The 12,440-nt window shown below is 40.5% G+C and overlaps 2 protein-coding genes across 2 annotated transcripts; one reads left to right on the plus strand and one right to left on the minus strand.

Moving 5' to 3' along the window:
• Positions 1–5,980: 5,980 nt before the first annotated feature.
• On the minus strand, positions 5,981–8,218 carry LOC121967436 (pentatricopeptide repeat-containing protein At2g32630-like). The gene is made up of 2 exons (XM_042517668.1): positions 6,215–8,218; positions 5,981–6,105 (listed from the first exon to the last, which is right to left on the minus strand). Exon 1 carries the CDS (start codon positions 8,191–8,193, stop codon positions 6,340–6,342), a length of 1,854 nt encoding a protein of 617 aa, XP_042373602.1. The 5' UTR covers positions 8,194–8,218; the 3' UTR covers positions 5,981–6,105; positions 6,215–6,339.
• Positions 8,219–9,604: 1,386 nt separating this feature from the next.
• LOC122038618 (translation initiation factor IF-2-like) lies at positions 9,605–10,468 on the plus strand. The gene has a single exon (XM_042598437.1). It carries the CDS (start codon positions 9,605–9,607, stop codon positions 10,466–10,468), a length of 864 nt encoding a protein of 287 aa, XP_042454371.1.
• The last annotated feature ends 1,972 nt before the right edge of the window (positions 10,469–12,440 follow it).

A 12,440-nucleotide genomic window follows, 5' to 3' on the forward strand; every position in this document is an offset into this window, starting at 1 on the left:
TTGTCCTCCAAACAAGAAAAGTTTTAAACACAAAATTAAAACTTCCTAATTTATTTCTAGAAATTTTTAAAATAAAAATTTCTCTTTAAAAATTCCCTTCATGGTTGGTCATAAATGGAAACTTTTATAAATTAAAATCTCTCTATTAAAACATGTGGATGATTTCAAAAAGGAAAGTTTTCTCCAAAATTAAAATCTTCCTTTTAATTACAAATAAGGAAAGATATCAAATCTTTCTCTTAATCTTTTGTAGAAAACTATAAAAGGAAAGATTTATAATTTTAAAACTCTCTTTTAAAATCATGAGGATGATTACAAAAAAGGGAAATTTTATCAAAAATTAAAATCTTCCTTTTAACTATAAATAAGGAAAGAAATCAAACCTTTCTCTTAATCTTTTGTAGAATGCTATAAAAGGAAAGATTTAAATTTTAAACTTTCTTTTAAAACCATGGCTTTCACATAAGAAAAGATTTTAAATTAAAATCCTTTTATTTTAATTGTGGTCGGTCACCTAAGCTTGGGTTCAAGCTAGGGCCGACCACCTACTTGACCCATCTAACCTTGGTTTGGCCGACCACCTTAAGGTGGGTAAGAAGGTGGGTTTAGGTGAGTATAAGACTTTATAAATAAGAGGCTACGATAGGGACCGAGAGGAGGAATTGGTTTTGGTCTCCTGATGAACTTGAGCTTCCCGTGTTTGCCTCCAACACCCAACTCGAGTTCATCAATAATAACTCATTCCACTAAAGACTTATTATTGAACTACCGCATCAATCCCATATTACTATATGAGCTCCTTCTTATCATGAGTGTGTTAGTCTCCCTGTGTTTAAGATAGTGAATGTCCATTAATTAAATGAGTTACTGACAACTCACTTTAATTAATATCTAACTCCAAGAGTAGTACCACTCAACCTTATCGTCATATCAGGCTAAGTCCACTTGCAGTGTTTACATGACAATCCTTATGAGCTCCTCTTGGGGACATCATCAACCTAGATTCCTAGGACACAGTTTCCTTCTATAATCAATAATACACACTATGAATAATATTATTTTCCAACTTATCATGCCTATTGATTTATCAAACTAAATCGCACCGTTTGATAAATTAAAGAAATAAATATTAAGTATATGTGCTTGTTATTATATTAGGATTAAGAGCACACATTTCCATAATAACAAAGGTCTAGTTCTTTTATTAAGTCAGTATAAAAAGAACTTACCTTAAATGGTCTAGCTCAATACACTCTGAGTGTACTAGTGTAATTTTATAGTCAAGATAAACTAATATCAAATTACATTACGACTATTCCAATGGTTTGTTCCTATCCATCTTAGTCGTGAGCAACTGTTTATAATTTATAATTAACTGATAACATGATCTTCTATGTGTGACACCATATACCATGTTATCTACATTAATTGAACAACTACACTTAGCAAATAAATGTAGACATTTAACCAATGTGATTCTTTATTTCAAAATAAATGTTTACAAAAAGCTAGGCTTTTAGTATACACTCTAATAGCATATCCCTCCTATAAAGGAGATTTTTCTTTTTTTTTTACTTATCTTAGGTTTGGGACTCCTCCCCTTCCTTTGGGAAGAGTTTTCCCTTCTAGCGTAAATCCTAGAATCGTCATCTTCATCTTCTTAACGATTCGTTCACCTCTGAAGTAAGAAATTTAACCTAGAAGACCGACAACGCATTGCTAAACTTTCTCTTCTCCTTTCTTTATGATTTGAGTTGTACAATGCTATTCTTCATGTCTTTTGGTTGTTTCTTCTTTGCTATGGAGTAGTCCTCCGATTCTCAGGATGTAGGGAGTAGTTATGATGTGATGTTGATGTATGAACTATGTATTTGCTTATTTCCTCATTCAATGATATGTTTATGTCATATTCTATTGTGTTGTGTCATGTATGTGTTTGAAGACATTAGGGTTGTAAACAAACCAAGCTGAGTTGAGCTTTAGGGTGTTCAAGCTTGTTTGATAAGGTAATCGAGACAAGCCGAGCCAAGCTTAAAATTAACCAAGTCTTTAAAATGATTGTTCAAGATTAGCTTGATTTATTTTTAATAGGATTGAGTTTGTTTGAAGCTTAGCTTGAGCTTAGTTTGTTTAGATATTATGGAACTCTTAATTCAAACTTGGCTGAGCTTGGTTTGTTTAGATGTTATCAAGTTCTTAATTCAAGTTTATTTGATTGTTTGAAACTTTTACTTATTTGATTGATTATTGAGCTTGATAATTCAAACTTATCTATTTGTTTTAATTTTTTATTTATTTAGCATGTTGATATGAGTTTTATTAATGAACATGATTGTTCATGAATGTTGTTCGCGAACATTGTTCACGAACGTTGTTTACAAATATTAATGAGCTAAACACATATGTGTTCATGCTTGTTTGTTTAGTTTAATGAGCTGCTCAAGATTATTTATTTAATTGATCTTATGTATATTGAACGAACATAAACAAGCTCTTATCAAGCTAAATACCAAACTTGTTCACAAACGTTTAGTTCATTTGCAGCCTTAGACAAAATGTGTTTGAGGTCAATACATAGATGTAGAGGGTCACTCACCATGTAGAGGAGGTATTCTGAATTGTACGACCGAGGGTGCCTTGTCATAGAAGGTATTTCTTTAACCAGATTTTCTAGAGTATCATATTGAATCGAAGATTAATTCTTTACAAGGGAAGTTAATTACAGTTAGATAGGTTTTCTCCAACTTAATGTTAGGAAGTGACTTATGTAATCTAGAGATTGTATGATCAAGGGATCCTATGATAAAGGATATCCCTTTAACTAGACTTTTTAGGTTACCTTTTTACTTAATGCTTCGACTTCCAAATGGATGGGAGGCACTTAAGGCCCTAAATTTCTATATCATACTTTATGGGTTACATATGCCTCTAAATTTCAATCGTTCATGTGTGAATCTCCTTGGGGTGGATAGTTGGCTAGTGTATGGTGGTATTGCTACCATGAGATATGGAGGTCAAATCCCAGTTAGTAGTCGGGTGTCTGCCCTCCCCCATACAGTATTCAACTGCCTAAGACTAGTAGTCACTCATGATTTATCTTTTCAGTGTTAGCCTAGAAACAGGCTGGTAGAGGCACTTAGGGTGAGTGAATCACTTTTTGTCACCATTAATCTAATGTTAGAAAGTAAATGAGATAACTCTAGCGATTATATGACCGAGGAGCCCTAGGGTATCTCTTTAACAAGACTTTCTAGAGTTATTTCTTTAATTAATGACATTAGAACTTGGTGTAAACTCTCCAGTGTAACCTTCGTGGTGTTGTGTTAGACTCTAGTTAGAATTCCTACAAGTGTGTAGGCAAGGAGTTCAGGAAATGAATAATATATAGGGATATTAACTAGCGTCATAATGAAACTGAATCCAAGATTCACTCCCAAATCTAACTTCACCTTAACTCACCTATGCTCACTCTCTCCCTCTCTCTCTACTCTCTACCCACACACACTCTCTCTCTTTCTTTTTCTTTCTCTCTCTTTCTCTTGTGTTCGTGATCATAAACCACCTTCTGATTATCTAGATAATTCACCGTGCGAAGTTAACTAATATTTAATCAACAGTCCCTATGATTTGATATATTTTTATTATTGAAGGCGTGGTCATGCACTTATGGCTTCGTAACATGTTCACTACCTTATTTAGCAAACGGAGTAGAGATTTTGGCCAGAGGCAAAAACTCTAGCGATTGGCTAAGCAAGGGGAGACATCGGCAAGGTCAACGAGGGCACTTTCTTTGAGGCCACTTGGGAAGAGAGTTGAAGGTTTGGGAGGGAGTTTTAAAATTCAAAAGCAAGTGGCAGATTTGTTTTGGGTGGAAGGGGGTAGAGTTTGAAAATTCAAATTTCAAACCATTTGAACTTTTCCCCCTACCGGTGAACACCAAGAATCAACTCAAGCCTCATGGGCTGTGGGGATGGGCCTAGGCTTGGGTTCACACCCCACCATCCATGAGACAATCGGCCGGTGGGCAAAAGGCTTCTTCTCCAATAACACCTGAAATAGTCGGCCATCTCAATCAACCAGAGCACACAATTGGGAGGTGAAGGAGCTTCCTCTGCTTGGGAATTCAAGGAGACGGAAGCTCCCTGTTGGCAAGTAAGCCATGGAGCACACATAGAGGGAGGAATTGGAAGAACCTTCCGTTGATGGTGCTACCAGGAAGGAAAAAGGGAGAAGGGAGTTGCGGACAAATTGTGGACAAATTGGGAAGGCCTTTTGTGAGGCTGTCGTGGCAAGGGAACAGTCAATTCTTGCATTTCATCAACACATAGTCACTCATAACTTCTACTAGCAATTGGCGCCCTCACTTGGGAGCTCAAGGGGTGGCCAGAGCTCCGACCACCTGACCAGAAATATGCTGAAAAATAGGACAAGAAGAAGGGCTTGAGCATAAACAAAACCTCTACTAAGATCGGAAAGCACTTAGAAATCGATGTCAGATCAATGGAGGTTGGTCGGAGATGTGGGAGGAAGTCGGGAGGCAATGGATGACTGCAGATGAGACGCTGCGATTGATATGATTGACGGACGATGATGGGGTACATCGTTTTGTGAGATCGGTGTGAGAGATGTATGATTGTGATCATGTTTGAGATTGTGTTGGATTTGTGATTATGTTTGACAATGATGATGCTCACACATACACCAATCCATGTGATAGGGGTTGCACCTAGTGTATGCCCTAACTCATTAGATGGTATCGTGAGTCTCCCATCCAATCCGATATATATCCAGATGCGACGAGTGGGAACCAACGGTACCATTAGTTCTGTATGTTTTTCAATGATCTATATGTTTACCTTTCATCCAAAAATGTATATTTTTCAATGATCTATATGTTTACCTTTCATCTAAAAATAAAGGATCATCTAAGTGTGCACATTATAAATATAAAAAATACAAGCAAAATTCTTCAAGACAAGAAACACGAAATTTCAAAAATCTTGGATAAGTAGTAGTAAATAATACAAAAACAGTGAAAATAATATATATAATATGCAAAGAAAAAAAATTGATTAAATTTATTGATGGAAAACTATTCAAAATTGTCTATTAACACAAAGCGCTCGACTCTTTAAGATGTGGTTAGGATTGTTAAATCCTAAATTCAAATAAGAGGATTAGGATAATTAACAAAGAATGGATTGTTGGATTGTTAAATCCTAAATTCAAATAAAAAGATTAGGATAATGAACAAAGAATGGGCATCTGATAACAACGCATCTAGGCGACCGAGAAAGGGTTTCAGTTGGCAGGATAATCACTATATAAAGGCCCTCGTTGCGCACATCTCAAACATCAAGTAGTTAGTGTTAATTGACAATCCTAAATTCAAATTAGAAAATGATGGACCTATTAGGTCGCTTTGACAATGAGGGCCTTCATTTGACACTAACTAAGCGCCGAACTCTTTAAAGCAATGCCGCAAGGAGAAGGTTAGCGACCTGAGGATTTCCTTTCTCTTCTTTTCCGTAGTTTACTTTCATTTTTTCTTTTCTCCATCCTTCCCTTCCCTTCCCTTCCCTTCCCTTCCCCCAAAGATATATTTTAACTGTAGATTCTTTTCCTCTTTATCCATGTTTCCGAGTAAGCAGAATGTAAAAGTATTAATCCCTAACCTATCTTAGATCATATCTTTGTTAATAGAAAGTTGTTATTAAAGATTCCATGGTATTTTAATATCTCAATGAAATGTTAAACAACAACCAACGGAAACATACAAGCCATCGTTTCACTAATCCGGGGCTTAAATATATGTTATTTCCCACCATGGAATAGCTATCAGGGTCCATGCCAATAAATCAAAAACATGCTACAAAATTATTATGAGAAACGAAAATATTGGATCAATTTCTTCCTACCTTAAACCTCAACATTAGGTCAAAGAACCATGCATGCATGCATAGTTTTTCTGCAAAAGGCAAGCCACAAAGAATGAAGTGGAATTTAACCATAACCGCATAGCTCCCTTATATCTTCCTTAAGTTGAATGCTCTCGGAATGGTCATCCATCCTAATTTGCTCTACACCACACATGCTTAACAATCCCTGCATGAATACTCGGGACTCACCATCAGCTTCAAGAGATGGTGTGCTACCTATGAACAGTGACCAATTTTAAGAAGAATGACTCTCAAAAATTACATTAAAAAGTCACCTCGATATATTATCTTCTGTTCTCATTTCTCATAATTCCAGATTATATGCAACTGTGATTGTCCCTCAATTTGAGTATCTTCAATAAAACAATCCTGAATTAGTTGCCACTGGAAAGAACACTTTTCAACGACCATGTATCACTTCCCCATGAGATAAACCTCGCATTTCCTTTGTATTATGGAAGCTGCTTACAAGAGAGGAGTAAACAGAATCATCTGGATTGATTCCGGCCTTCAACATCTCATCATACAACTTAAATGCCTCATCTGATTTCCCTTCTTTGGACAACCCTGATATCAGTGCTGTATATGTGACAACATTTGCCTGCACATTCCTTTGCTTCATCTCCGCAAAGTACTTGACAGCAACATCCAACTTCCCACCTACACAATGACCATGAATCAGTGATGTGTATGTGTATACATCGACCAGCATACCTTTCTTTTCCATTTCCCTTTGAAGCCTCTCAGCCTCCGTAATGCTACCTTTCTTGACATAGCCATCAATCATGACATTATAAGTTACAACGGTAGGATCTGCACCATTATTAACCATCTCCCTGAAAAGCCTCTTTGCTTCAACCATGTCCCCTTCTTTGCAGAGTATATCTATCAACGTCGTACAGGTGACAGTGTTGGGAACAATCCCTTGCTGCACCATAACATGAAGAAGACTCTTAGCTTCTTTGATGTTATTGGATTTGCACAGCCCACAGGCCAAAGTATTGTAAGTGTAGACATCGAGCTGTATTCCTTTCTTCTCCATTATAGCTTTCAAAGTCAATGCTTTGTCTATCATTGCTTTTCTGCAGTACCCATCGATCATTGTGTTGAAAACAATCTGATTAATGTCGATTCCCTTGCTTTGCATTTCATGCATCATCATTTCCGCCGCCAGAACCTGTCCGTGCTTACAAAGCCCATTGATCAATGCTCCGTAGGTGTAGTCATTGGGTTCAAGGCCCTTCTCGAAGCACTGGTCAAAGAGGGCAAATGCTCTCTTGATGTTTCCCGCCCTGCAGTTTGCATTGATCAATGAAGTGTATAAATAAATATCCCCAATAAAACCTTTTGTAGACATTTCCTCGAACACCTTCTCAGCCTTGTTTGCATCTCCAATTTCAGCGAATGCATCAACTAAAATCGTGTACGTTGCAACATTAGCCTCAACGCCTCTTTCGTCCATCACCTTTAGCACTTGATACATTAAGCTGAAATCACCTTTCTTGGCATAGATTTCAATCATAGGATTATAAGACATGACATTTGGTGCTAGACCACGAAGGAACATATCGTCCACTAGCTTCCGTGCAGTTTCCAAGACACCATTCTTGCACAGCCCATCTACCACTATCGCCATCGAGAACGCCGACACATCAACAGCATCCGAATCAAGCATCCGAATAAGGAATTGGTGCGCCTCGTTGATGCGGCCGGATCTCCGTAGCGACTGGAGGTAGACGGTGCAAGAGCGATCCTCGACGCGTCCGAAGCGTTGGAGCAAAATCTCGAAGGTCTCCAGGGCTGGGTGTGTCAAGCCAGCGTCGGCATAGACTCTGAAGAGCATGTCCAGCGCGGTGGGGTAGGAGATGGAGGCCGCTCGGCAGGAGGCCTCGAAGGCCGAAGCAAGGGAGGTGGACAAGGGATGGTCAGAGGTGGCGAGGTGGGTGAGGAGGGACTTGGCGGCGGCATAGCGCTTGCTCTTGAAGAGGGAGCAGAAGCGATCGAGCTGGGAGAGAAGAGGAAGGGGGATGGAGGTAGATTGGGTGGGGAGATGAAAGAAACGGGGAAGGATGCGTTTGGGATTTGAGAAAGTAGGGTTGTTGTGGAAGAAAATAGAGGAGCGGTTGCTCAATAGCTTTATTGTCGATGTAGAAGCCATCAGAATGCTAAGAGTCGGCGTTCGAGGAGGAGGCGGCGGCTGATTAGAGAGAAAAACAAAACGCCGTATTGAGTATAATGAAGAACGATGGATCATGAATGTGTTAGTAAAACGAAACGCAATGAACGGCGAAAAAAAACAACAGGAGAGGAAAGCAAAAAAATAAATAAATAAGACAGAAAAGAAGACTGCCAATGAGAATTATATTCTTCTCATCTTTTATTTTAAAGGAAATAGTAAGATTATTTCAAATTATTCTCGCATTTGATTTTATATTGTAGTTTTGGAATTATTTTCAAACATACTATGCACTGTTGTTGCTATGATTGCAGAGGCAGAGACTTCTACATATGATTTTCTTATAGAATTCTTGAGTATTGGTAGATATCAAATGTTATGACTAGTGTGATGGATGTTCCAAAAAAGTCCGAGAGAGTAAATAGTTGCTCATGTAAATAAAAACTCATTGTGTGGTCTGATATAATTGTAAATTTTGTAATTTGAATTAAAAGTTTAATTTAAGCAGGACATTTATGTTCGATATATGTATGTAGAGATTTAAGTTATGCATACATGGACATGACTTGGTGTGGCCAAAGTTATGGATACCCAATGGCTCAAGGTCCATGGGAGATCGGTGAAGAGTGATATGGTTTATCTCAATGTTTGTTGAGTGTGCAAGTATAGGTAAATTTGACATAAGTTGCAAATGTAACAACTAAACTCTAAGAAAGTTCTTGACATAGAAAAGTCCAAGTGAACACTTGGCATGAAGAAAACCCCTCAACATATTGAGGTCAAACAGATGTTAGGTAACTAAAAAATCTTAATGCATCAATAAGGATTGAATGTTAGGCAAATGCAACAAGTCTTAGAGAGCCAATGAGGACAAGACGCTTACCAAATGCAAGAAGTCCTAGTGGATGGATGAGAATATAATGTTAGGCGAATACAATTAGTCCTAATGGGTCGACGAGGATTGTATGCCAACCATGATAAGTCCTAGAGGCAACATGATCCATGGTATGGAGGAAGTCACAGAGGTTTGGAAAGCCTCTTGGCACCAAGGTTCAACTCAACAAGGAGGGTTAGCACTTTGGGGAACGAAGGAAGCCAGAAAGTAAACATTAACTCAAATTGTAAATGGCTTGAGACAACGTGCAGTTAATTGAAGATTAGCATCAGTTGACTAGACACTAAGGCTACGTTTGGTTGGGTGTAATATAATCTAATTTGTAATGTAATTAAATTTGTAATGTAATGTAATGTAATCTTAATTACATTATTACGTTTGGTAATATAATGTATGTAATATTTGATTACAAGGGTGATTACATTCTTTTGTTTGGTATCCATTATTTTTTATAAGAAATGTAATTCATATTATTATAAAATGACAAAAATATCCTATGACTTCTACCGATGGGCGTTGCATCTCTGTCGGAGCTTGCGTCCGATGACCGATGACAGTCGACCGGCGGTCGGAGACAGGTGACCTGCGACGACGATGGCGGCGGCCGACGACCGGCGGTGGCCGACGACCGGCGGCGGCGGCGGCTGGCGACCGACGGCAGCGGCCGCCGACCGACGGCAGCGGCCGCCGACCGACGGCAGCGGCCGCCGACCAGGGCGGCGATCGGTGGCAACGGCGGCGACGACCGGCGGCCGGCAACCGACGGCGGAGGCGGCGACCGGCGACCGTGGCCGGCGGCGGCGGCGGGCGACCGTCGGCGGCGGCCGGCGACCGGCGGGGCGGCCGGCGACCGGCGACCGGCGGGGCGGCCGGCGGCGGCCTCTACCAATGGTCGCCACACCTCTACCGGAGCTTACGACAACTAACGGTCGACGCCGTTGGCCTCCTCCGCCGGCAACCACCATCGGCAACCGCCGACGATCGCCGGCGGGGGCCGACGGTGGTTATCGGCGACGATCGATGACGGTGGTCGGCGGCGACGATCGCCGAAGGTGGTCGCCGGTGGCGATCGCCACCGCCGACGGTCGGCGGGCGACGACCTGTGGTGGTCGCCGACAGCGGTGGCGGTCGGTGGGCGACGACCGGCGTTGGTCGCCGACGGCGGTGGCGGTCGCAGGCGACCGGCCGGCGGTGGTCGCCGGCGGCTGGCGGCGACCGGCCGGCGGTGGTCGCCGGCGCCCGGCGGTGGTCGCCGGCGCCCGGCGGTGGTCGCCGGCGCCCGGCGGTGGTCGCCGGCGCCCGGCGGTGGTCGCCGGCGCCCGGCGGTGGTCGCCGGCGCCCGGCGGTGGTCGCCGGCGCCCGGCGACGACCGGTAGGCGGGGCCGACGGCGGTGGGCAGCGGCAGCCAACGACAGTGGATGGCGGCCACAGTGGACTAGGGGTATATTCGACATTTAACTTTTGGTTAAACGGTGACCTCGTAATGTAATCCGATTACATAGTATTTGCTTTGTAATCCAGATTACAAAACTTCACTACCTTTTATAATCAAAATTATATTACATTACAAGTTTAAAATTAAACCAAACAAAATAATCAACCTTGTAATGTAATCCTAATTACATTACAAGGTAGATTACACCCTACCAAACGTAGCCTTAGTTGATTTGAGAGTTTTGCTATAAATAGGGGCACAAGAAGGCACGATGCTAAAGGGATCATATTCAAGATGGGGTTCGAAGATGAATTTAAATATGAGTTTACATTGCTGTTTGAATTAGGAGGATTTTGCTCATTTGAAGGCGAGAATGAAAACCTTCCTTCACATAGACATTAAAAATTTGTTTGCCTTCATAGAAACATCAAAAGTTCCAAAAGTGTAGAAATTATATAATAATTGCACAGAACAATTAAACACTTACAGCGATCTCCCATAGATCTATAATCGGCGACGGTAGGACTTACTGTCGGAAGAACGATCACAAAATCGGAAAGTTCTTTATGGTTTACAAACCAAATCCCTCTTTAATGGATGTTCTCCTTCTCTGCAAGACACATAGTCTTGGTAGAATTTTGACAGCACTTCTGTTGTGCTTCAATCTCATCTGCATTCACAACACAGCAACCTTTTCCTGATGCATGCACTCCTTTCTCGTCATCCATCAATTGCCTTAGACGTTCTTTTATATAGAGGAAGATGACTCTTTCTCTACCTCCATTAATGGAGGAAGGTGAAAGGGTTGGAAGATGAAGGGAAAGAGACACTCTTTCACCTTCTTAACACCAACATCTCCCATCCGTCCAAGTCAATCCTTAAAGGTTAACTAGTCACATAGAACATGTTAGTCACATAGACTACAAGGTGATCATGCCACAATAACAAAACCAAACATTAATTGGTCACAAAGACCGATTAAGTCATATAGACTATTTAACGATTAAATCACAAAGACCGGAGCAAAATTAATTAGTTACAAAGAACAAATAAGAACATCCATTCCACACATTAGGAAAAATGGTTCGTGCGAGAGCAAGCACACTGAGCAATTATTACTAAGAAGATTGTTACACTTTACATAACTGCTCTTTGAGCAATCAATGCTAACAAAATTGTTACACTTTACTTAGCCACTCTTTCAAATGAATTAGAGACACTCTCATTATGGCACATAGCCTCTCTCCTGGCTGAACATATCCGTTACCCAGGAAATATCTGTTAGCTAGAGCCCTAGAGCCAATCATTTGATGATTGTATTTTGGACTTGTTGTATCATATTCTATATAAATAAAGACATTTGGTTTTTGGTTATTATACTTACTTGTATTGGTGCCAAATAAACTAAGTATAATAACGTCCTTAAGTAGACGGTTCTCACCTATATCAATCGGTTAGTTGAACCCATAGTGAGATGATATAGGGAACACTACTCTTAATCATTCCTAGTCGAGTATTAACATTCAGGGACAATGTTAATGCAATAAGATTAGCATGTAGGTCAACTCGATGACTTGATCTCACAAGTCATGTATATGGAGATATCGAGTTGACACATGGGTATGCATTGGAGAATGTATACTGAATGACCCGCCATGAGAAAGTATCATGGATCGTTATATGAGTGTCATATACTTTCTCATGTGACTATTAGTATGACTATTGGTCCTTAGACCTGAAGTCACCATGGTTCCCTACATAAGGAGTTATGTACTTTGGTTTCGTCAAACGTCACCCGTAACTGGGTGGACTATAAAGACTTTTACTGGGTATATAACGAATTATGCAGAGGGATGTAAGTGATGTAGATGAGATCTATCCCTCCCATATGACGGGAGCGACATCGGTATTCTTGATAGAGTAAGACCACGAAGTGCATAGTCATGCCCAAATGAGTCAACATGAGATGTTGAGCTCATTTGATTGAGTGAGTCT

The sequence above is a fragment of the Zingiber officinale genome, chromosome 1B (genome assembly GCF_018446385.1).
Source record: "Zingiber officinale cultivar Zhangliang chromosome 1B, Zo_v1.1, whole genome shotgun sequence".
NCBI lineage: Eukaryota > Viridiplantae > Streptophyta > Magnoliopsida > Zingiberales > Zingiberaceae > Zingiber > Zingiber officinale.

Bases quoted from the DNA above. Each gene is read 5' to 3' on its own strand.
- LOC122038618 (XM_042598437.1), top strand. From the start codon at position 9,605: ATGGCGGCGGCCGACGACCGGCGGTGGCCGACGACCGGCGGCGGCGGC.
- LOC121967436 (XM_042517668.1), bottom strand. From the start codon at position 8,193: ATGATCCATCGTTCTTCATTATACTCAATACGGCGTTTTGTTTTTCTC.